At 50.3% G+C, this 25152-nt stretch overlaps 3 protein-coding genes across 3 annotated transcripts in view; 2 read left to right on the forward strand and 1 right to left on the reverse strand.

Moving 5' to 3' along the window:
* Positions 1–3488: 3488 nt before the first annotated feature.
* Positions 3489–20628, reverse strand: AIFM1 (apoptosis inducing factor mitochondria associated 1). Its single transcript, XM_068419850.1, has 17 exons — positions 20519–20628; positions 17864–17991; positions 15751–15844; positions 15180–15209; positions 13964–14076; positions 13702–13832; positions 12642–12732; positions 11796–11880; positions 11211–11287; positions 10239–10347; positions 9439–9546; positions 7730–7818; positions 7510–7650; positions 6820–6962; positions 5295–5419; positions 4518–4714; positions 3489–3724 (listed from the first exon to the last, which is right to left on the reverse strand). The coding sequence occupies exons 1-17, from the start codon at positions 20610–20612 to the stop codon at positions 3653–3655; spliced, it is 1827 nt and encodes a 608-aa protein (XP_068275951.1). The 5' UTR covers positions 20613–20628; the 3' UTR covers positions 3489–3652.
* A 144-nt stretch (positions 20629–20772) lies between these two features.
* MARS2 (methionyl-tRNA synthetase 2, mitochondrial) lies at positions 20773–24405 on the forward strand. Its single transcript, XM_068419851.1, has 3 exons — positions 20773–20974; positions 21151–21485; positions 23146–24405. Exons 1-3 carry the CDS (start codon positions 20773–20775, stop codon positions 24322–24324), a joined length of 1716 nt encoding a protein of 571 aa, XP_068275952.1. The 3' UTR covers positions 24325–24405.
* A 92-nt stretch (positions 24406–24497) lies between these two features.
* Positions 24498–25152, forward strand: part of HEMK1 (HemK methyltransferase family member 1) — a 28183-nt gene continuing 27528 nt past the window's right edge. Inside the window, 1 exon segment of the mRNA XM_068419852.1 lies at positions 24498–24586. The gene's annotated coding sequence lies outside the window, so the exon portion shown is untranslated.

The raw sequence follows: 25152 nt of genomic DNA on the forward strand, positions 1-25152 counted from the left end.
AACTGGCAGCGCAAAGGGAAACCTATTTGGGCTGCTGAACTGTGGCAAGATATTGCTGCTCGGCTAGAGAAACTAGTCGTGAAGGTACGTCATGTAGATGCTCACGTACCTAAAAGTCGGGCAACTGAGGAACATCGAAACAACCAACAAGCGGATCAAGCTGCTAAAGTGTTCCAAATAGGTCTGGACTGGGAACATAAAGGTGAACTATTTTGAGCTCGGTGGGCTCATGACACTTCAGGTCATCAAGGGAGAGATGCAACATACAGATGGGCTCGTGACCGAGGGGTGGACTTAGCCATGGACTCTATTGCACAGGTTATCCATGATTGTGAAACATGCGCCGCAATTAAGCAAGCCAAACGGTTAAAACCTTTGTGGTATGGGGGGCGGTGGTTGAAATATAAATATGGGGGGGCCTGGAAAATTGACTACATCACACTCCCTCAAACCCGCCAGGGTAAACGTTATGTGCTTACCATGGTGGAGGCGACCACCGGCTGGCTGGAAACATACTCTGTGCCCCATGCCACTGCCCGGAACACTATCCTGGGCCTTGAAAAGCAAATCTTGTGGTGACACGGCACGCCAGAGAGAATTGAATAGGACAATGGGACTCATTTCAAAAACAGTCTCATAGACAACTGGGCCAAAGAGCATGGCATTGAATGGGTATATCACATCCCCTATCATGCACCAGCCTCTGGGAAAGTTGAACGGTATAATGGGCTGTTGAAAACTACCCTGAAAGCAATGGGGGGTGGAACCTTTAAAAACTGGGATAAGCATTTGGCACGAGCTACCTGGCTAGTTAACACCAGGGGATCTATCAATCGAGCTGGCCCTGCTCAGTCAGACCTTCTACATACAGTAGAAGGAGACAGAGTCCCTGTGGTGCATGAAAGGAATCTGTTGGGAAAAACTGTCTGGGTTCTTCCTGCTACGGGCAAAGGTAAACCCATTCGTGGGATTGCTTTTGCTCAGGGACCTGGATGTACTTGGTGGGTGATGCTGCAGGATGGTGAAGTCCGATGTGTCCCTGAAGGTGATCTGATTCTGGGTGAGAATACTTAATTCTGAACTGTATGATGTTAATTGCTGCATAATACTAACAGTGTTCATAAGTGTCTTTCCGGTTGAGGCAGTGGTGATGGGAATGGAGCTAGCTGCAAGTGGCGTCCAGTAACCTCCTCGAGACTGACATCTTTAACCTGCAACCCGTGGGCACGAACCATGACAAAACTCATACCATGTCTCCTACCCTGAGAGACTGCTAGCCAGATGGAAACCCACAATCCTGAACTAAATGAACAGAATGAACTTTTTGTATAGAGATGAATCATAAATATTTGTATATATTTGAAAATGAAAAGGTAGTGGTGATCTGAGTATGACGTGAATGGTATGGAATAAGGGGTGGAATGTCCTGCTTTGGCCTAAACCAGGCCGATTTTCCTTTCAGTGATTTTTACTTTTAGCTAAGTCTCTTCTAAGTAACTGCACTTTCTGAAAGTAACTGCATGTTTTGCAGACAGTGTCTGCTTCCAGGACTGATAACGCTCGAAGTTTGTAGTTATCACTGAGGCACCGGTAGGGATGTTGTGCAGAAAGGCTCTTGCTGTACTTGTTCTTAGAGAAACCAAGGTCACTGCTGAATTCCTCACTGCTTACGAGTGAAGAGCCGAAGGGGGGTCACACCTGCAGGGAGGAGCGGACAGGGCAGGTGACCCAAAATTGACCAACGAGGGTATTCCATCCCATACACGTCATTCTCAGTATAAAGTGGGGGGATCACAAGGGTCTCGCCCTCTCTCTTGCCCCTTCCGCCTTTCCCTTGCTGCTTCTGCTGTGTTTGGGTGCTGCTGCTGCTTCGGGCTGCTTCTGCGGCTTGAGCCTTTGGCCAGTGTCCAAGGAGGACTCCGTCTGTTCTCCTGCTGCCCCCGATCCCGATCCGTGCATCCCTGAATCCAGCTCTCGACCGTCGCTGGGCCCAGCCTGGGCCTTCCCGGAGCCTGCCCTGCAGTGCCGGTGGGGACGTGGCCGACAGCGGGGGAGCTCGATCTTGGTTTTGTATATATATTTGTATATATTTGATTATTTCTATTATTACTATTATACTCTTTTTCAATATTATAGTTTATTAAAACTGTTTTAACTTTCCAACCCGTAAGTCTCTCTCCCTTTTCCCTTTCCCTTTGGGTGGGGGGGAGGGTTAACAGAGAGCGTCTGCCACAGGTTTAATAGCCGGCCCAGCTTTAAACCGTGACACTGGGTCACCCTCGGGCATGTCCCTGGAGCTGGAGGAGGGCTGTGCGTCACCTGGGAGCTCGGAGGCCACCTGCACGGGGGAGCAAGAGCACAGGCAGGGCATGGAGGGGACGTCAGCGGGATGACACGCAGAGCAGCAGGCATCTCCCTGCCGCACACAGCCCGGGCGCTGTGCCTGCCTCCAGCACCGCGGGATGCCCGGTGCCGGCCACGCGCGCCTGGCTCACCTGGTGCCGAGGGGCCCGAGCCAAGGGAGAAGCCGCTCGCTGTCCTTTGTCCTCTGCTGCCGCTGAGCCAGGGGCTGTGCTGGCCTCTCCCTGACGCTCTCCAGCCAGGGGACACTCGTCGTCCTGAGGTGCTGCAGGTGGTCCTGCTGTGGATGCTGCATGCACGCTTTGGGCCAGGTCCTGCTCTTGCTGGACCACACACACGGCCCTGCGCACGACCTCCCTCACGAGGCACAGGTTTGCATCCGCAAAGCCCAGGTCTTCATCCGTGCTTTGGGCCAGGTCCTGCTCTTCCTGGACCACACACACAGCCCTGCGCACGACCTCCCTCACGAGGCACAGGTTTGCATCCACAAAGCCCAGGTCTTCATCCGTGCTTTGGGCCAGGCCCTGCTCTTCCTGGACCACACGCATGGCCCTCCCCACGACCTCCCTCTCGAGGCACACGGCTGCATCCTGTGTAAAGGGCAAGTGTCATGAGGATGGAGCCAGGCTCTTCTCAGTGACATCCATTGACAGGACAAGGGGCAGCGGCCTCTCCCTCCCATCCCGTCCCTCACCTGGCGCCTCCTCTGCAGACTCGGCAGCCCGTTGGGCTGGGAGCGGCCGTTCGCCTCCTCATCCATGGGCATCGTCGGCGTCCTCGGCCGCAGACCTGCCGTGGGCACCCAGGGGAGCTGCTGCCCTCTGCGCGAGGGGCTCTCCTGGGAGTGGGCACCCCAGGGCTGGTGCTCCTTATATACCCCCCCGGTCACCATGGTGACGCCATGTCACAATGGCCTCTGCCATGATGCGGCCCCCTCCGGTCACAAAGCCCTGCCATTTGCTATGGAGATGCCCATGCCCATGACTGGCTGGGACCAGCACGGGGCAGCCCCTGCTCCCCCCTCCCAGCGCCCCGGCCAACACCTACGGGGCAAACAGACAGCAGCAGGCAGCTTACTGCTTACTCCCCGTTCAAAACTGGCAACGCACGGCTGCGGGGAGAAGGCATTTAACCTAGAACAACCGGACTTTATTGGTGCAAACATGACAACTCCGGGTGACTGGAAATGTTCACGAGCACGCGGAGGCCGTCGGCTGAGACGAAGGGGTGCACAGAGCCAGCGGCCCCCGCTGCCCGGCTCGCTCCTGTTGCGGTGTTACCATGCCGGAGTTTACTCTTCGTGGATGTTGAAAAGCTTTGCTACTTCGTTGAGATCACCATGCTCCTCCCCATCTTTGATGATCTGAAGGAAGGAAAAATGCATTGAAAGCTGCACGTCCTATAAGCGACCCGTGCTGCAAGACTGTACGTGGTCACCAGCCAACGTGACGTATTTCTCAGACCCTCTCTGAAGCTCTGCTGGTGACAGCTCACCGACTTAGGCAGTCCACAACACACCAGTACTTACTACAGCCATATTTATATGGCAGTCTTAAGTGTAGCATTATCTGCCTACAGGAATGGCTGGAGTGAAAACCAACCTCACTGTCCCTGCAGGATTTGTTTCTGATGTCTGGGCTTCCCTTCACAGCTGGGGACATCAAGTATCTTCAAAAAGTGCTTCATCTCAACCCTGAGAAGATGAGCCAGTCTCTTCGCATTGACTTAGAGCAGCCAGCACAAGCGGCTGAAACATGCAAACCTATCTGTTAGGCAACGAGACCAAGAGGCCAAGGATCCTGTACCTACTTGGCTCGCTGATTTAGAGGAAGGGCTGCTAAGAGAAGGAAGGAAAGGATCTCTCTTTCCTGGGGAGGGGAGAAGTAAGACGTTTAAAGCGCATCATGAAAGCTTGAAGCATAAGCCTGATCCGAGTTGTTTCTGTGAGACTTTTGAACAAACATGCAGAGAAGCACAAAGACGTCTCCCACGATTCACCCAAGACCGTGCTACCACGGGATATTGCACAGCTCTGCTCCAGACAGAGCATCTGCATTTATTTATCCTCATTTTAAATTGAGGGAGACTGATTTTTCCCCAAGAAAACCCCCAATCTAAGCACGCCTCGCCGCTCAGCGGACTAGTCCTGCACTGACCTTCCGAGCAATAGGCATCCTGTTGAAGATGTTCCATAATACGATTCCTACCACAACTTTATCCCTGAGGTAGAAAATGACACCTTTGCCATAATCTTCTCCTTGCTTTGGAACTTGAGGCGCTGGTGAAAAGCTTGGGGAAATGTGAACTTCTGGGGCTTCTGCTTCTGTTTCACTCTCTGATCGAATACCTGTCCCTAAGGCAAAGATAAGAGAGATCAAACGACCAGTGCAGAAAAATGCAGCAGCTATTTGCGTGTGACGGTAAAAGCAGACAGAAGAGCAGGGCTCTGGAAGAGACCGAGGCGCTTTCCCTTGAGTTGTGTCCAGCAACAGTTAAGTTTCACTAACAGGAGAATGAAGCAATCCTAACGTGAAGCACAACACTGACAGTTCCCAGCTTCCATCACCAAACGCAAAAGACAGAAGAGTCTACTTCTTCCAGGCAGCACACACCGAATGGATGTGCTGAGATCCACACAGTCTCTTTTGTGCACAACCTGATCGTTTTATTGCTATGGAGGAGACAGCTCCACTGGGAAAAAGTTTTAATTTTGGTAAATGAGTTACATGACGTCTTCTTGGAGGAATGTTATGTTTTAATCACATTTTAATACCAAAAGTAGCCTTTAAAGCTCGGTCTAGAAAAGAAGCAAAGAGGTTGATGGCTCCTAGTGCTCTACAGTGAGATCAGACTGACTCTGGGGTCCCCACACGGAGCGAGACACAAAAACCTCCCCGCACGCAGACGGCTCCCGAGCGTGCCTACAGCCCTACCTGATTGCTCCGTTGCACTTTTCGGTGTGTCTTTTGCTGTTGCTTTAGCAAAGACTCCCACTGTTGGCAAACTACTGTCAACGAGGCCAATGGCTTCGTACCCTACATTAGGACCCAGATCGCTCCTAGGAATGAAGTGGAAAAAAAAAAATCATTTGTAGCGTTAGTGAGACAAATACAAGGCAATTCCATCCAGCCCCAACCCCTTAACGACAGTGTTGTGATCACGGTGCGCAGGCTGACTGACACATTAGCCTCTTCTGCATACACTAGGGTGGAACAAGGAGTGAAGACACAGCAAGCCTCAGGCCGTCGGTTTCAGAAGACACCAGTTCATTGAACAAAAACGTAACATACTCAAGGTCTGCTCCCCTGAAGGAAGCTGGGCGGCTTCCAAGAGCTGCACTTATCTCATCCCTTTCGAAAGTCACACATCTGACCTCGGCGTTCAGATGGGAGTATCGGGACGCAGTGAGTAGGTACTCGCAAAAACTTTCTGTCTTGCTTGCTCAGTACCAATGTGACCTCTACAACTACCTGAAGGGAGGTTGTAGTGAAGTGGGAGTCGGCCTCTTCTCCCGGGCAACCAGTGATAGGACAAGAGGACACAGCCTCAAGCTTCGCCAGGGGAGGTTCAGGTTGGACATGAGGAAGCATTTCTTCTCAGCAAGGGTCATTAGCCATTGGAAGGGGCTGCCCAGGGAGGTGGGGGAGTCACCATCTCTGGAGGGGTTTAAGAAAAGCCTGGCCATGGCACTTAGTGCCATGGTCTAGTTGCCATGGTGGTGTCAGGGCAATGGTTGGACTCGATGATACCAGAGGGCTCTTCCAACCTGGTTGATTCTGGGATTCTGTGAAAACAACAGCAAGTCATAACTATTTTTGAGGGGATTTCTCCAAGAAAAGTAAAACTCCTTTCCTCATATTTAAACTCCAGACAACTTTAAATTTCTGATCTTGAGCTAACAGGCTTTGGGATTTTTTTTCTCGTTAGTTTTTTGTTTGTTGGGGGTTTTTTGTGTTTTCTTTTAAAAAGACCTTCAGACAGATACAGCAGAACTGCCTGTTTTCTCGGTACCTCTCTCTGGAAAACAACGAACGTTCACGTACGCTCCTGGATGCAGCGATGTGTTGCTACTAAAGCATCTGTTCAGCTAATCAGCAAAGGTGCGACGCAACTGAAAGCAACAGACTGTGCTGGGGAACTTGAGATAATTGTGAGAGAAAAGCTGCTGCTAAGTCCAACCTGCAAATTAGCCTGCTTTGAGGAAGGGGCTGCGTTCTACCACTACGTGCTTTGCTGAATGGGACTCACTCGGGGAGAAACTGGGATCTGTAGGAAGGAAGAACATTTCAGAGAGGTCAGGGCAGAGCCCTCCCATTCCCTGAGCTCCTGGGAACAAGAAGCTGTACAAGGTATTTGCTGAAGTAGTTTCACTACACTCAGGAAACAGAAACCTTTACAAGGTCTATCTTGTCATAGCTCTCACAACTCAGAAACACCAAAAGACGACATCAACGTTACCAGAACATGGACTGATGCCAGTAGGGCTTTGCAGCTCCTGTCATGTTTTCTCCAGCTAGTCTTCCACTCACAACAGCATGATCGTGGTGCTCCACACGTCTCCTACCTAGTTTGATATCATAGAAGCAGGCAGCATCCCCTGCCTTAAAAAGAGTCATTTGGTGAGGACTGAACAGGGACATCGAAAGCTTAGATTGATGCACAAACAAAAAAGGCACTGGGAAGAGAACAAAGTGGACCTACGAACTGACTTATTCTGACAAACCCCAAACACCACCACCACCACCTTATCCCACTCCCCAGGCTACACAAGTCCCAGTTTCTCAGCATTTTTCACTGATCTTCAGAAAAATAAGACAGCATCAGGTACGTTTTTCCAGAGGAATCAGTCTTGACTCCCACCAAAGGGACTCTTACGCAACAGAGCAATCCATGCTAGCTTTAGGTTACCCCAACTCCTCTTACACAGCATAAATATTCAAAAACTCGCAGAGTTGTTACCACAGCAAGTGTGCTGTGGTGCTCGAACAGACCCCATGGCTGACAGAGGGATCTGCACTACAACTCGTCTCATCACTTCCTGGTTTTTGCCCCATTCGCCTAATCGAGGCACACCAGCCCCCAGAACTCTGTGTATTCCCATTGCATCAGCAGAACCAGCAGAGAGAAAACTCCTCAGCACATACTCACCACCCAGATGTTGGAGCGTGCCTGCAGCTCCGCATTCACCCTGAACCCTCCAAAGTCAGAGTCCACCTCCAGCCCCGCTGACTTGGCTAATTCCACATTAGGCTCCAGCCCTACTGCAGCCACAATATGATCCGTCTCCACCTGTTAGGAATTCATAATTATTATCTTCATTCTCTCAATGCCCCTGCAAACTTTACCCTCTCCCTGCTTCTAAGTTTACCTTCCGGCCATCTTTCAGTTTAATCAGCAGCCGATTGCCAGAGACCGAGACAGACTTCACCACGGCGTTAGGCATGACATTGACACCCTCTGGAAACAAACATAGGAAACGTTAACTGCTTGCTCAGGGGGAGACAGATTTCAGCTGAAGCGGGCATCTTTGGTGCAAACAGATGCAGGCAGAGGAGGGGCCAGGTTAGGAACCAAGAGAGAGACCACCTTATCTTGGCTGCATGTGCCAGTAGAGTTTTGAGTGAAGCACAAGGAGAAAGAACCCCAGCTAAAAAGTTTGAAAGAGCTACTTAAATGACAATCAAAAGTACATGTCTCATGATGACAAGGTCACATCTAAAAGAACTTCCCCCAGACAGGTTTTCAGGCACTAAGGACATTCAATCACCTATTGCTCTGTCACAGTCAGACCCAGAGGCCCAACAAGGCAGCTGCCATAAACAAAGTAACTCAGACCTGTGGGTTATCAGGCCCTGCAACCTGCAGCCCCAACTGTATCCCTCTTCCCTCTAGCCAGCCAGTCTGGGGAAGTGCTCGTCCTTCTGTACTCGGCACTGGTGAGGCCGCACCTTGAATCCTGTGTCCAGTTCTGGGCCCCGCACTTCAAGAGAGATGTTGAGGTGTTGGAGCGAGTCCAGAGGAGGGCGACCAAGCTGTGGAAGGCTCTGGAGGGTCTGACCTGCGAGGAACGGCTGAGGGAGCTGGGGGTGTTTAGCCTGGAGAAGAGGAGGCTCAGAGGTGACCTTAGGGCAGTCTACAACTGCCTGAAGGGAGGTTGTAGCGCAGTGGGAGTCGGCCTCTTCTCCCAGGCAACCAGTGATAGGACAAGAGGACACAGCCTCAAGCTTCACCAGGGGAGGGTCAGGTTGGACATTAGGAAGCATTTCTTCTCAGCAAGGGTCATTAGACATTGGAAGGGGCTGCCCAGGGAGGTGGTGGAGTCACCATCTCTGGAGGGGTTTAAGACAAGACTGGACATGGCACTTAGTGCCCTGGTCTAGTTGCCATGGTGGTGTCAGGGCAATGGTTGGACTCGATGATCCCAGAGGGCTCTTCCAGCCTGATTGATTCTGGGATTCTGGGATTCTATCCCCACTCCACTTACCCACGCACAGGAATATAGCCTGCACTTACCAGAGCAAATGCAAAAAAGGTATCTCGGATCACACCACCTTTATCTGCTAAACCCCACAGCAGCTGCCCTTACAAAGGTACATGCATAAGGGACAGGGCTACACCACCCTTCTCTCCAAGAGACTCTACACTGACTGCGTTAGGCTGTAAGAAGTAAAATTATTTGAGGCTAGAACAACTCAAGAGGAGGAAAACGGGCAGATATCGTGAGACAACCTTGGTTCCAGGTTACAGAGGCCGTTAAAGTATGGCAGTACAGATCATTCTGTGCAGGAACAGCCAGAGGGAAAAATCTCACTGGCATCTGCATGTGTATTTGCTTGGCTTTCCCAGAGGGACTGCTAAGAAGGCAAAGATTCATGGCAGCTCGGTACTCCCGAAGCTGGCCGTACTCCAGCTTGTTCTGTTCTGCACCTGGGCCACCCCGCCAGGGACCTTCCTGGGACCTCACTGACAAAACAAGCGCCGAGCTGTATTTCACAAGGAAGAGCTACACAACAGCCAGTGGCCTAAACAGCACAGCTCTGTCACTGGCAGAGGAGGAGCACTGAAGTGCAGCTTCACCTCTTCGGACTTTCTCCGTGGTCCAGTTGCTCAGATATTCAGGCAAGACTTTGCCCATGTTGCCGCTCTCTGGAAACAGCTGAATCACCTCCAGGCCTCTGGTACGTGCTGAAAGGAAAGCAGAGAGCAGGATTCTTACAACTCATGGACAAAGAGCAGCAGCACAGACTTCAGGACACAAGCATATGCTTTACACAAGGAGCTTGACAGAAGTTTGCAAAACTGGGAGTTCTGGCTCCCAGATTTTCCACAGGAATCACAAAATGACTAACCACTCTTGTACATACACCTGCAAACTCTAGGATAACAGACAGTAGACTTCTAAGTAAAATGCTTCGTATTTTGGAAAACACTTCCCTTATTAGAAAAATTACCACCAAGACACTGCTCAAAAAGCTGCACACACTTGACAGTAAGAATCCAGTTGTTCACAGCCTCTTTGAAATAATAGTTTTAGGGTGGCTTTTAGCATTGAGAGAGCAAATACAACTTTTACAGGGTGGCATGACTCTGCAACATGCACTGGCCTGCAGATCTTCCAGGGAGCCCAACTTAGAAACACCTTTGTGGTCAGGGGCTGCTTGACAGCTACTGAGAGAAAATGGAAAACCAGGTCAGGCCACAGAGACAACAAAACGTACGTGCATTAAGGTTATTTCAGGCAAACCACAAGCCTGTGCAAAAACACGGCAGCTGAGGAATGAAAAAGAAGTTTATGATGTCAGGCTGCTTATGTTCAACGTCCATCCCTTCTGTCAAGGTGGCAGCTGAAGGCAGGCTGCCTGCAGAAGCACACTTACCTCTTCTTCCCAGAGCACATGCCAGCTCACTGCCAAGAAAACCACCACCAATAATCGTGACGGACTTGACTTCTCTTGAAATCTTCTCTAGATTTTTGAAGTCCTCAATCTGAAAGAAGATTTATTCCCATTTCAAATATCCTCAAACAGGAATGGCAGCAGCAGATATTTTTCTCCAGTTTCTCCCTTTGAAATAAGAGCAACTCTCTCCCCAACTTAGAAATGGAAACATGTTTCTCCTTCCTCCGATTCATCTATTGCACAGAAAAAAATTCTCTGGGTTCCTAATGTTTGTGCAAGCTTTTCCCTGTCCAGGCAATCTCAGATTCCTGCATTTTCCCCTAATTTTCAAGAGAAATTACAATATTTCTGGACACAAGCGCACTACAGCACATACAGTACTACGAGGACGCCACAGCTCACGTCATCCATCTTTTCCTTCCCACAGCTGAGCAGACCAGACCTTAGGGGGAGTCCAGCACAGAGCAGAAAGTTCCCGTACAGCTTCTTATTCCTGATTCATTCCCAGAACTAGACCAAGGAGAAGGCTGCATGCCTGTTCTAAACCCCATGTTTTCAAGAAAGCAGAGTACGTCAACAAAAAGCAACTCTACAGCGAAAACCACAAGACCACTGACCAACTTCCATGTCTTTTATTCACTTTGTCCCAAGGCACGGGATGAAGGTGAAGAAATGCCACGAAGAAGGCCTGGATATCCGTTTATTAGATCATCAGAAGAGTATTTAAGCCAATCCACGAGCTAACATGAACACTCAACTTCATACTCAGCTAAAATTTCAGAGCATGAGAGTAGTCTGTCCCGTCTCAGGCCAGAGGCCAAGCTCTTGCCCATGTGCTGCAGAACTGTGGCACACATTTATCCAAGAGGGGTGGCAGGCTGGAGTACTAAGGCTGGTAGCGGCTCTGATTTTCTCAACCTCACCCCAGGACTAGCAGCACCTGGAGATTACCTTTCGGAACAGCGTCAGCCTTTGTTGTACATCTTTTCCTGCTCTTTCGATGGCGTGTAGGTTCCTTGGGGAACCACCTGAGGACAAGAGGAGACAGAGAGAGAGAGACTAATGATACCATGGCCATGTCACTGGCTATCCAGACAATGCAAAGCTATCTTTAATCTCGATTGTGCTTTCCAAACTGTTACAATATGCTCTATTCCCTGTTGCTGTCTGGGTTTTTAACATGAAAGACCTTCTGTGTGAGCAGCAGGTGACCCAACAGTCACCCAGGGGAAAGAAATCTAAAGCTTACACCTCACTCTATTGACTGGAGACAGCCAGTTCCACTTTCACCACAGAGGGCTGTAGAACTGCTAGGGTTAGAAGCTGGAGCAGTGCTCTGCCCCAGCAAGAGAAGCTGACTGATGTGAGGCAGGTGAAAAACCCCATGGCATGGTTGTCTGCGTGACTGTCCGTCATGTGACTGCTCTACCAAGTGTTTGACACATACTGCAGAAACTTCCCTGTCAGATAAACACCACTGAAATAAAAAGCCTGGCACAAGACAGAGAACAAAGAGAAAAAAACCCAACAACTTACCAGTGGCAATTAGACATTTGTCATAGGATATCTGGGTACCATCATTGAGTTTCACTATGTTGCCTCTAACATCCATATGCACAACCTGCAAAATTAAACAAGCAGAAAAGCTCAGGCTTCCATGCACTGTAGGCCATTCCAGTTAAACTGCCTAGACTACTGATTAGAGAAACAAACTGGGAAGTAACATTCTCCCACCTTTAAGTTTAGGGGAGATGGGAGTGGGGAAGAGAGAAGACTTGAAGTAGGAATTGAGACAACTTCTTCAGCAGCCATCATAGAGCTGGCTGATCTTCCCAGGATCTAAGAAAGGGACTCAGACATCTCGTGTACTTCAGCAGTAAGAGCTGTCACTGAAATCTAATTTTAGTAACATATACAAAACTGAGGAAGAAAATCTATCAGAAGCCTCACCACAAACATTTCCACCTTCCTGCTGCCTCTGCACAATGCTCTTGCTCACATTATAACCCACTACTCAGATCACTCTACTCTCCTTACCTCACCCTCTGACACTTAGCCTAGTTCCCATTTTGTCACACCCTGTCTCTAAGCTCTACATATTCTTGTCCCATGCCCGAACTCTAGATTTATCCTTCCCTCTTCCTCATCCTCCCTCAGCTCACTACTATTCCTTATACCTTCTCCCATTTTCAAACTCATGCTGTCCTTAATTTCAGCGTAGTCCCTGTTTCATCATATACACCGTTCCCAAACTTGTACACATTCTCCTCCTCAGACGACCCTCCACACCACCATCTACAGTTGCTTAGTTTCAGCTTAGAGCACAGGCTCTGCTTGGGAAGAACTGTATGATGCTAGAACAACAGCTAGTGCTGTACCCACCTTCTTGCCACAGAGAACTGCTACTCCACCGTTTTCTACAAAAGGCAGGTCGCGAACAGGCACGTAGAATGACGGCGGCTGGAAATATATACTGAAAAAAGCTCCATTATCAAAAGGGTTCCACTTTCTCTGGGATACCAGCTACTCAGCAAGTACAAAGGGTACAAAGACAACTCTATACATCCATAACAATCTCCAGATTTCTTATTTATCTGTTTTTAAGAATTAGGGTCTTCACACTGTCGAAGTTCAAGGGTTTACATCAGTAAGGTTTTACCACAGAAGTCACAAGAATCAAATGTGAGCCAGGGTCCCTGGAGCTCTGCCCTAAACTGTGAAGCTATACCCTCACCTCTGCTATTAACTCATTTCACAGGATTTCTGCCAGCGGTGGTGTATGTCTAAGGGAATCACAGCAAGATTCAAGAGATATTAAGTACCGAGCTTAAGGGAGGTTGTAGTGCAGTGGGAGTCGGCCTCTTCTCCCGGGCAACTAGCGATAGGACAAGAGGACACAGCCTCAAGCTTCGCCAGGGGAGGTTCAGGTTGGACATTAGGAAGAATTTCTTCTCAGCAAGGGTCATTAGCCATTGGAAGGGGCTGCCCAGGGAGGTGGTGGAGTCACCATCTCTGGAGAGGTTTAAGAAAAGCCTGGACATGGCACTTAGTGCCCTGGTCTAGTTGACATGGTGGTGTCAGGGCAACGGTTGGACTCGATGATCCCAGAGGGCTCTTCCAACCTGACTGATTCTGTGATTCTGTGAGCTAACTCTCACGTGTGAAGCAGCACTCCTCGACAAACAACACGCGAGCTCTGCACGCAGCATGCAACGCTCTGCCCCTTCTTCGCTCAGCCTGGCAACAACGCACACAGACACACGCACACCCCAGGGCTCTCTTCACAGCAGACACGAACACAGAAATACCCAGCGATGTGGCTGCGCAGCACCCTGGGGTCCTACAGAGCTCTGCAGTGGCTCTCTCACACAAACAGTTTGATCATTGTCAACTTTTCATTAAACACTCTCCTTCGTCCTTGGTACCTGTAAGCGACACCTACCTCCTCTCCTTGCCATTCCACTGTTTGAATCGCAGAGTCTCTGTCACATGTGGATCATCTGAAAACCACAGTTCTTTGGAAAGAGGAGGACGCATATAGGGCAGGGCAGGATCTTCAGACACAATCAGCACCTTTAATTGGTCATTAAACACGTCAGCTGTACCGATGCCAGGCAAATGGCAAAACATACGACAGAGGCTCTGAAGCAAGCACGGTATTCAGTCACCCACACAAGTCTGCTCTAGAACAGGGCATCTCTTACCCGGGCACCAGGGTCACGAGCCCGAATGGATCTGGCAGCAGCAAAAGCAGCAGTTCCTCCACCGATCAGCAGGAAAGGAACGTGAGACGGGACCTCAGGGCGAGCTCCCGGAGCTGGAGGTGACAAGATTGGAGAGCTTACTGCAAATACAGCAGGGAAAACGGCCCAGCCCCACAGAACAGAGTATGTCACCAGATGCCTCTCACATAGAGACTTCCTTTGGCAAACTGCCCTTCAAATACCTTCTCCTCCCCTTCCCTTCCACCCCAATATACTTCCCAAGAACCATGCTGCTGCTTCACTCAAAGCTGGCTGCTTGCATAAATCAAACTGACAGATTTCAGCAAATTATTTTTTCTAAGGTACATCTGCACAGCTGAGCTCAATGGCACTCACAGAGGTCTGGAATATACCAGCAGCACAGCTCTTATCACAGCCTTTAGCTCCTCTATTACAGATTTACTCTTCTCTGGTTTAAGGTGTTAAGAAGAAGAACAATCTACATGAAATACCACTATTTGGACAGCCTGTTAACAGGTTTCAAGCCTTACTCTGAACAGGCGCTTCTTGTCCAGGAGACTTTCCAAGAGCTTCCTTTTATAAACTGATCTATTTAAGAATGCTGCTTACATTTGCACAGCTGGGTGAAGTGGTTGCAAAGTCAAAGACCCACAAAGTTCATTTCCAGCATTCAATACACAATTTCAGAAGCTTCAGATAAGATCAGGACATTCTCTGTCCAGTAGATTCAGGATAGCATGAACATGCTTGGCCTTTACTCTGGCCAAACAAGGCACTAGAGATCCAACAGTCAGGTTTTACAGTCAGTGACAGTTGGCTGAGCTAGCAAGAGGGACATAGCCAAAAGATTGTTCAAAACACCAGGAGAAGAGGTATGGCCTGGGTGTTATTCAAACCAGGAAACAATTTTCAAAATTATTTGGAAATTACAAACTGCAAAGTGTTTGATCTAGCTGTGTTCTTCTTTAAGAACAGAAACTCTGCACTGGCCATTCAGTGAACAGTTTATAAGAAAGGAAAGTTCCCCAACATGCCAAGGCATATTTTTCTGTCATTGTATTCTGAAAGGAGACCAACTTTTGAGTTCCTACCAGAATGCATTTCCTCCCACATGCAGGTCCTGTTTCTAAGCAACATGTAGTTAAACCATATGTAGGAATAAAACAGTCAGCTAAATATTACCGTCAAGACTCACCTGCTGCGCCCTGAGAAGCAGCATCTGCATCTGAAAGAGAAGACACTGACTTAATTCAGCGAAGCACAGGCTATCGAGGGCGCCGCAGCTGGGAAGCTGCAGTTCAGGGCTGACTCAAGGAGGCCACAGGATTAACAGGCTCTCCTCAGAAATGTAGAGTGACCAAGACCTCTGCATCAGCATTTAGGCTCTCGCTCTCTGTCCTCCAGCATCAACCCTGACAAACGTGTTTGATCCTCTCCCTCAAACCAAAGCAATCAGCTCTCTGTCCTGCCTGGAGGATATTCTTTCTGTTGGCTTCCTAGTAAAGTGACATAACACACCCTATCTTTTATGACCTAAAGCCACTGTTATTACAAAATACATCACACTTGGGCTCAACAGTTCAGACACTGCAGTTTGAGATATCATAAATTAAGAGAGACTTTGAATGAGCAACCTGCAGTCCACATACAGCCTGCAAAGCATCAAGAGCCTCACTAATTGTCCCAATTCCTCCCTCTCCATGTGGCCCAAGCATGATACTTCTCACATGATATTTCAAACCTAGAACCAGCAGGCTAGTACCCACCAGAAGGAGGCGACTGAGTTTCTTGAGATCGCGTAGTTATTGCTGTGACACGGCTGGTGAATCGCTCTTTGTTTTCTCTCAATGTTCTGTATATCTGCAGACAGACAAGGAGATATTTACCTTGTACATGTTACAGCATCAAGGCACCATTCTGCTTCCACCCCCTGAAAGGCTTTTGTCTATCCTGCTTGCTCAGAAAAGCCATTTACTTTCAATTAAAGTACACAAATCAAAATATACCTCAGTGAAAAAAGTGCCCATAAAGGTATGTATATATAGCTACAAGAGGAATGCACCCAGAAAACAATCTGCTCTGCACAGGATCTGATGAATCTCTGGTTGCTTTCCATAAGCAAGCAATCAACCTTTCTGCAGGTGTTTGGCCTTTGGGCTGCAGACCCAAGAGGAACCAGGTACAACAGAGGAAAGCAGTCAAACCAACCCCAAGGCTATTAGCAAGCCAGGCCACGGCACATGGCACAACATGGGGCTGCAGGAAAGGAAGACAAAATCAAGGCAAAAAGCAACTCCCAGCTTCAAAAGCCTAGAGCAGCCAGACGTTACAGGCATGATGTTAGCAGTGGTAACAGCCCTGACGTCGCAGTGCTCTTCGGACGTGGCAGCGTGGCTGTTCTAGGTAACAGCCTTCAGCTGGAAGAAACTCCCACGTCTGAACGCTGACCTTGTGTTTATTCCTCTGTTAAACTCAGGGTGAGGTCAGTCTGCGTGTTCTGGGGATACAATTTAGTGGTACAGACAAGGAGGGAACATCTTTTAAGACATCATGTTAACTTCCAAGAAAAATTGGTAATGGAGAGAAGCAAAAGACGAGGAGACTGCTGGAAGCAGGCCACGGTATGGTACTTGCCCCCACAATTAACAAATTAGAGGGAAGCAAACATTTTTTTTAATGCAAAACCTGGCCTTGCTAATAATCCAGATCACACATGCACGACGTTAACTTTCATTTTGCATTGTTTATAAAAGAGAAAAAAACCTACGAAGACAGTCTGAAACACGACCGTCTATCCAATGACTGTATTTTGAATTGTGAAAGAATATTAAAACTGGAATATTTCCAGCAGGAAATAAAAGCCTCCTAAATATAAAGGCCTGACAGCTAATGCTGCAGCTGATGCCAAACCACTTACTGTTAGCTAAGCGAGCGTTATGACATCCAAACTATGTTTGAACAAAAGTTAATTCCTCTGGGGAACAGAAAACTCTTTCACTCCCTAGACATTTTGCATTTTACCAATCTCCCCAATTAGGTGTTTTATAACACAGCAAACAGTCTCAGCCAGGAACTGAGGAATTTCATGCCAGGCATGAAAAAGAGCACAGGCAGACAAAAGCATATCCAGGGAACTTAACGTCAAAAATATCAGAAAACAAGAACTCATCAGCATTGAAAAGATATAAAACAAAGATATTTTTAAAGGCTTTTGCTTAAACACATAAAAGCCAAGGTTAACAAAACTACTTCTGCTTTTGCAAGCAGAAACATGAAGCTTTTAAGCGAGTCTGAAGGGCAGCACGCAGCAAATTAAATCTGATCCCTCAGAAAAAAAAAAAGACTATTATATACATGCAAAATATCAAGGGAGGTCTTCAGGATAATTTTTTCCAAAGGGACAATGTCAAGCTCTTTGTAGTCAGAAACTCAGCTGTGTACTTTGCCAGGAGTGACACATCAGTGCTCTCCTCTGAAGAAATCACAAAGTGAGACAAGTCTTCTTTCCCCCAGCACACTCATGTTGAGTTGATTACTTCCTTTTTTCATATGCCAACATCACTGATATCAGAATAGATGCGTTAATTAATCTGTGCCTTTCTGATAGCCACAAATCACAGGTGGCCAGTTTTGGGTTTAGATTTATTTAATGTGGAAAAGTTAATTCTATGGCAATTTTTTGCACTAAGAACACTCTTGGAGAATACAAAAATTGTAAACTTAAATTATTTGACAATGTCCCTTGAAATTAAATATCTGAGGGCAGGGAGCACAAAGACAGTTTAGGTAAAGTAAATGGCTACCTTGGTATGACATACAGAACGGTACCCTCCCTCCACCCTCTCACCCAATTAAAACACAATTATTTAAGCATCTTACATAAACGCCTGTCCCAGTGACTGTTCCTCCTACAATTAAGTATAACAATAGGTTGCTGCCAGCTTTGCCAGGAACACCTGAAGACGTCAGTGATCTAGAAGGGCATCTTAGATGATGACATTGCAAAACTGCAGGTGAAGACAGGCAATGAAAGAGAAGAGAGGGAAAAAGCTGAATATTAAGAAGGACTCTTGATTAAACAGATCTTGGGAAAAGCAGAACGTGCTTTGTAATTTCAGCTACCTTCTTTGTCAAAAAAAGTACAGCAGGGCACAGTAAAGAATGTCTAAAGGGAATAGGAAAAGACTTCCTCCATGCCCTGTTTTGAATTTTTGTTATTTCCCAGGAGCCTTCTGAATGTGAAGAGTTTCATTAGGAGAAAATCAGGACTCTAAAATTTTAATGAATATGATCCTCTAAGAGAAAGAATTTTGAAACAAGGATTTGTGTGATGTAAACTTAGGACCCATCCACTCCCAGGTAATGCTGCTACTCTTCAGCTGCCTGGGAATGTGATTTACTCTCTCAGTCGGGCTGAAAAGCTTTATCCTTTGGAATCTTTTGAGTAGGACATAAATCTACGCTCGCCAGTTTTGCGTTGATTTGGTGGACTTACACAAGCTAAACACTGATGTTCTGAATTGAGAGCTGGCAAAGCATGGTCTCCTTTATTAAGAGCATGTGCCACCCAGCTTTCCCTGAATTATATGCTATCACAAGACAACAGACAGAGCTGTGGTTGGTTATAGTATGTAAAAAAAAGAGTGCATTTATAGTAAAGAAATCTAAAAGGTAACTGAAATTACAGTGTAAAAAAAATTATCACAAGTTAATTTCCAGCCAGGTCAGTTAGCTCCCCTTGAAGTTTTCTGAAGGAGGAAATAGCTACAGAGATAAAAAGCTAAGTAAAGTTAGCTGAAAGTACAGCGAATGCTTGAGAGGAGAGATGTATTGCAGCTTCTTTCCATGAACTACCTTTCTACTTACATAGGCGCCCGCTCCTAATGTTGATAAGCTCACAATAAGGACAAAAACAGAACTATCGCCTTTGCCCCCTGGCACACCAGAGCTAGCCACTTGTCTGCTCATCTGCAGTTTTATGGGAACATTCCAGCGCTGCAACAAGTTGCCTAAGGAATATAATTTAGTAGAAAAAAAAAAACAAACACAAAAAGACTGTCAATACAAAGTTATGTTTCGAAATTTAGAGACCAAGTAATTTCTGAAACCAAGTAAACAAGCTACTTGTTTGAAACGCCCAGTACCACATCTGAGTGACTGCAGTGAATTATTCTGTGCCACAACAAATGGCTCCAGGCAGTTGTGGATACCAAAAACATTTGTAAGATCAAAGAGTAACTGAAGAAATTAATAGCAGGAACATCTAGCAGGAAGCCAAAAAGACTCTCTCCAGCTGAAGGAGCCTTCAAGCCACGTATGGCTGGGAGGGTGCATCAGAGATGCACGTGTGCTGCGTGTTTGCTGTCCTTACACCCTTCTCCAAGCCTCTCGTCGGAGGCAGTCGCTGGTCTAGAGATGCGCTTTGCTGCCCCACGTGTGAGCAGAGGCGAACGTAACCTCGTGAGGACAAGCAGTAGTAGGGTTATACCAGCAAAAAGTCCCTTCCCCAACACAGCTTGTTCCACCGAGGTGAACTACCAGCGGAAAGAGGCTCCTGCTGCCAAGAAGGGCATCCCAAACGGAAAGGAGCGGCAGGGCTTGCCAATCCAGATGAAGGCATCTACCAGCAAGACAAAGAGCGCATCTAATAACAGCTACATAACATTTCACTTTACTCCAGTTTAATCACAGACTCCTGCCTGTCCCCCTTAGACCTCTAACTTGAGCAATCGCGGTGACTGCTCCGGGCGCCGTGTTTCTAGCTCGGCCAGCTGAAGCTTGCAGCAGCGGTTGGGCTTTTCTGCAGAACAAATTCCCACCTGACGAACACCCTCCGCCTCCCCCGACACCCAGATGACACGCAAACCGCTACACTCATTTGATCTCTCTGCCAAAACCCCCCTATTTGTGACACAAACCCGCAACAAAATCGCGAGCACCCAAATGGATACAAATCCGCCGAACGGCTCCGCCTCACTTACAGTTGCCCAAAATAGAGTTTTTCCTTCCGTGCCCGGGAGCTGGGCAGCTGCCCCGCCAGCACCCCGGCTCCGCTCCACCCCCGCACCCAGCGCGTTCTCCGATGCGGCGGGCGGGCGCGTCCTGCCGGGGCACCGAGGGCAGAGCAACGCCCCGCGCCCGTTTCGCCGCCAAAAGCGGTTCCGTGACATGACCGCCGCTGGAACCGCGGCCCGGGTGCCGTCTGCCCGGCTAACGGGAGCCGAGAGCCCCCGAGCAAGCTGCGGCTTTGCGAAACGGCGGCTCCCAACCGCCGCTTGCCTCCGCGGGCAGCGGGGAGGGGGCTCCGGGCCGCGCCGCCGCTCCGCCCGGACACACAGGCCCGGCGCCGCGGGAAGGGACGCCCCGGCCCGTGTGTGGGAGGAAGCCAGCGGCAGAGACCCCGCCCGCCACCCTCACGGAGCCCCCGGACCCGCCGCCCTACGAGACCCCCCGGAGCCAGGCCTGCCTCACCGGCAGGGCCCCGCCAGCCCGCCCGCCGCCGAGCCGGGGGAGATCGGCCCCGGCCCCGCTCACCTGCGGCGGCGCGACCCCGCGGCGCGGGGCTGAGGGGGCGCAGGGCACGCGCCAGACCCCCCGCGGCGGCGGCGGCCACGCGGCAGCGGAACATGTCCCCGGTCGCCTCAGGCCGTTGCCGGCGCCGCCAGCCCGACCCCGCCGCCCGCACGGCGCATGCGCCGCCGCCCGCTCCCCATTGGCCGCCGCCGCCGCGCCTCCGCCATCCCTCCCGGGCGGCCGCTCTGCCCCGCCGCCTCGATGGTGGCGCCGCCATGTTGCGGCCGCCCCGCCGCCTCCCGCGCCCGCCCCGCCGCGCCGCCGCCACCGCGCCCGGCCGCCGCCTCCTGCTCTCCACGCCCATCTTCTACGCTAACGGGCCGCCGCACATCGGGCACCTCTACTCCGCCCTGCTGGCCGACGCGCTGCACCGCCACCGCGGCCTCCGCGGCGCCGGCCCGGGCCGCCTCTCCACAGGTGAGCGCCTGACCCGCAGCCTCCGGCTCATCCCCGGGGCTCACCCACCTCCCCCGGGGATGTCCCCGTCCCCCGTGTCCTCAGGCTCGTCCCGAGACCCCTGTGTCCCCGCGGGGCCGGCCCCCGCGCCCCCTCCCCGCGGCCCCCGCGGCATCCCGGCCTCTCTGCCGTTTCAGGGACCGACGAGCACGGGCTGAAGATCCAGCAGGCCGCGGCCGCGGCGGGGACGTCACCCCCGGAGCTCTGCGAGAGGGTCTCGGGCCTCTTCCGCCAGGCCTTGACCCAAGCCGCCGTCTCCTTCACTGACTTCACCCGCACCAGCCAGCCCCGCCACCAGCGAGCCGTGCGCCACTTCTGGGGCGCCCTCCGGGACGGCGGGACCCTCTACAAAGGGTCTTACGAGGGCTGGTACTGCACTCCCGAGGAGTGCTTCCTGCCCGAGAGCCAGCTCGCCGAGCGCACGGACGCCCAGGGCCGCCCGTGCAAGGTGTCGTTGGAGACCGGCCATCAGGTAACGGCCCCGGCCCCGGCAAGGGCAGCCAGTCCTGCGGAAGCACTGCGCACTCTGTTGCTCTGGTCTGGTCAGATTTGGGGGTGTTTAATGCTGCTTTTAGCCTTTTGTCATTCATGTCAGCTGAGAGTTGCCTGTATTTCGTAGAGCATCTCTTCTGTGTTTATAGTGGTGTGTGGCTGTGTGAGGGAGAGCTGCCAAAACCCCGAGCGGCAGATGCAAACTTCAGCCGTGTGCCGTGGGAAGGATTCAGCTGCTGCTGGATTCCACGGGCCGCTGGCCTGGAAACAGTGTTTTAAAGCCGTGACGAAAGAAGTTAGCTGTGCAGAAGGCTAAAGGTGTTCATAACTGAGGTGTTCATTGGGTGTCCGGAGTTTCAGACCCGTTTTCTGAGGCAATTCAGTTTGCCCTCTGGACACTTCATCAATGTTGTTACACAGGTTTTGGCTCTACGTAAAACACCGTAACGTCATCTGCCTGTGGTCGAGTCGGGTGACTGGATAGCGGTGCAACCAGGAGCGTGGTACCTGACTGAGAAGTCTCTCTGCCACTGCGTTTTCTGTAAGGGGTCAGGAGTTACGTGATTTAATCCAGCAGTTGCAGATAATCATGCTTCAGAGCTAAGCAGAGGTGATATTTGTATGAGGCTGGGGCATAGGAGTGTTGGTTCACACAGAAAGGGGCACATTGGCAAATAATATCTCTTGGTAAAGCACCTGACGTAGCTGGGGAGAGGATAAGTTTCCAGGCAAAGAAATCATTCTTCAGATCTAAAATAGAGTCAGCAAGCTTCAAAGTCAAATACACCCTGAGAACGATCGTGTGCCCTAGCTGCATGTCGAACTGTCCAAGAGAAACGATAGTGTGCATGGTGTAGAGAAGGTCTTGCAAGGTGGTGGAAAGAGATGGTAGGTGTTTATCTCCAACCAGAAAGAGACAGTTGGGTAGTTCGTTGCTTGAGGGTTTTGTGAAGCAAAAGGGGGAGCCTACACCTATTGCAGGGCAGTTGCAAAGAGCACAAAGCCGTATGCTTCTCGGGCATATCTGAATCTCCTGCATGATGCCAAAGCCTATACTTTATTATCTTAGAGCCTTATTTAGCTTTAAAAGAGTTCTTGACCTACACATAGATCTCTATGCCTTTACACAGCTCACTCATACCGTATCTACCCACAAAGTTTTCACTGATTTAGCTAAATGTGTCACTTAATGAATTTAAATGTGTGGGAGAAGTGCTGTCAGCGCTTCAGTGTGACTATAGGCTAACAAAGTTAGCAACTGTGACGCACTAATGCTTAAATGGGGGAGAGGAGGATCATGGCACCTAGGAGAAAAGCAAAGGCACGCACCAGGGTTGTTAGTAAGGCAGCAATTAACAATGTCATCGTGTCTTTTCATGATTTTCTACTATTACCTCAAAACTACCTTTTTAAGGAAGTGTATTCTCGCCTCCCTCATTCTTGCCTGATGACACGTGAATCTGGCGGGTGGAAAAGTATTCCTTCCCTGGGGGCACGAGCATCTTTCAAAGCAGAGTGCTGAGCCACGCCAAGTGCCTAAGGCCTCACGGGTGGCCTTGGGAGCCCAGGGAGGCCGTGTCCAGGAGAGGAGGTTCCCACTAGTCACAGGGCTGTAATTCTTTTCTCTCCTGCCTTCTCAGGTGCACTGGACCAAAGAGGAGAATTACATGTTCAGGCTGTCGGCGTTTCGGGATCCGTTGCAGAAGTGGCTCCGGGACAACCCACACGCCATTTCCCCTGACCCTTTCTACCAGCGTGTGCTCCGCTGGCTGGAAGAGGACTTGCCAGACTTGTCCATCTCTCGTGAGAGAAGCCGGCTCCAGTGGGGTATCCCCGTCCCCAGTGACTCAACACAAACTATTTACGTGTGGGTAGACGCCTTGGTGAACTATCTGAGCGTGGTGGGCTACCCCGAGACGCACGGGGAGTGGTGGCCTGCTGCGCACCACGTCGTGGGCAAGGACATCCTCAAGTTTCACGCTGTCTACTGGCCAGCCCTGCTGATGGCGGCAGGGCTGGCTCCCCCCGAGCGGATCTTTGTGCACTCCCACTGGACTGTCCGTGGGCAGAAGATGTCCAAAAGCCTGGGCAACGTGATCGACCCCTTGGCTTGTATTGAGCAGTACACAGTGGATGGGTTTCGGTACTTCCTGCTAAGGCAGGGTGTGCCTGAGCGGGATTGTGACTATTACGATGAGAAGGTGGTTAAGCTGGTGAATTCAGAACTGGCAGATGCGCTTGGGGGACTTCTGAATCGGTCCACAGCCCTCAGCATTAACCCCAGCAACACTTACCCTTGTTTCTCAGAGTCTTGTTTTCCAGAGGTCTTGGATCACAGGGAGGCGAAAGGCGTGGGTCGGGCTTCTGCTGAAGACTATGAGTTGGTGGCGTCTGTGGCTTCTCTGCCTCTGCAGGTAGCTGGTTATTTTGAAAGTTTCCAGATCTACAAAGCTTTAGAGTGTATTGCCTTGTGCGTAAGGCAGACCAACAGTTTCTTCCAGAGACACAGGCCTTGGAAACTTGACCGAAAAGACCCTGCGGAGCAGCTCTGGCTTGACACCATCCTCCACGTCACGCTGGAATGCCTGCGCGTCTACGGGACTCTCCTGCAGCCCGTGATCCCACACGCTGCAGACAAGTTGCTCTCCAGGCTGGCTGTTGAGCCGCGAGAGAGAGGTCTCTCAAGTCTGACGTTTCTGCCACGCTACAGCGGGAAGCCGTGTCCCTTTGAAGGGAGACAGCTTGGACCCGACACCGGCGTCTTATTTCCCAGACTGGAGAAGTCAGGACAGCATCGGGTAGAAACCAAGAAGCTCTAGTCTCTGACAAAGAGCTGCTGTAAATAAAACCTCCGGGAGCTCCCGGGAAACGGTGTCTTTGCTAAAAGCACGTTCCTCACATCTCGTGGTGGTGGTGTAAAGTGGATGAGTGGAAAAACAGACTGAGCAGGGCTGTGCTGTCCTGCCTCGGTGACTGATTGATTGCGTGAGCAAGGGCTAAGAGCTAGGCAAGCTGCTCAGGTAACACCCCTGAAGGAACACCTGATTAGCTACGTTGGTAACAATGAAGACACGGCCTCAGGTTTGAATATTGCTGCTTTTTTTTTCCCTGGTGTACTTGATGGGACATAAAAAGCATCTGAGGCAAATATTTATCCCCTTAAAATAGGGAACTCCTCCTGCACAGTCTGGGGGCTCCTCTAGAGAGCCCTCTTGCCTGTCTTGCATCTGCCCTCGTGGCCCCTTTACCTTGTCTTTCCTGATGTGAGGAGCAAGTCAGGTGCTCTGCTGAGGACGTTTTAAACATGAATGTGGCAGCTAATCTGCTCAGCAGTCTCTTCCAGGGACGGCAGCTCCCCAGCCTGCTCGCTCGCTCGCGCCAGGAATCCCTCCTCGGGCGAGCATTCAGGAGGACCACACTACCCCTGAGGACAGAAAGGGTCTTTCTGGGGCCTTCTCAGTGTTGTCGCTGCTCAGGCAGGGAGAGGGCTGAGCGGCAGGTCTGCAGCGGGTGTCCTCATCTCGACTTTGCCCCGCAGGTTTTGGCCAGGCCAGAAGTAGCTGGGGGTAGTCAGAAACGGTTTCCTGGTAACATCTTTGGGATGTAGTCCACATGGATCTGTTGGGTGCATCAGCTGAGTACACAAA

This window comes from Nyctibius grandis, chromosome 29 (assembly GCF_013368605.1).
Source record: "Nyctibius grandis isolate bNycGra1 chromosome 29, bNycGra1.pri, whole genome shotgun sequence".
Lineage (NCBI taxonomy): Eukaryota > Metazoa > Chordata > Aves > Nyctibiiformes > Nyctibiidae > Nyctibius > Nyctibius grandis.

What these genes read in the sequence shown, in the direction of transcription:
- AIFM1 (XM_068419850.1), bottom strand. Translation starts at nt 20,612, where the DNA reads ATGTTCCGCTGCCGCGTGGCCGCCGCCGCCGCGGGGGGTCTGGCGCGT. An exon ending in GCGGGGTCGCGCCGCCGCAG is followed by an intron (nt 17,992 to 20,518) that starts GTGAGCGGGGCC and finishes CTTCACCTGCAG; the next exon opens with TTTTGCAATGTCATCATCTA. An exon ending in TGGCATCAGTCCATGTTCTG is followed by an intron (nt 5,420 to 6,819) that starts GTAACGTTGATG and finishes CTTCATTCCTAG; the next exon opens with GAGCGATCTGGGTCCTAATG.
- MARS2 (XM_068419851.1), top strand. Translation starts at nt 20,773, where the DNA reads ATGTTGCGGCCGCCCCGCCGCCTCCCGCGCCCGCCCCGCCGCGCCGCC. An exon ending in CCCGGGCCGCCTCTCCACAG is followed by an intron (nt 20,975 to 21,150) that starts GTGAGCGCCTGA and finishes CTGCCGTTTCAG; the next exon opens with GGACCGACGAGCACGGGCTG. An exon ending in CGTTGGAGACCGGCCATCAG is followed by an intron (nt 21,486 to 23,145) that starts GTAACGGCCCCG and finishes CTGCCTTCTCAG; the next exon opens with GTGCACTGGACCAAAGAGGA.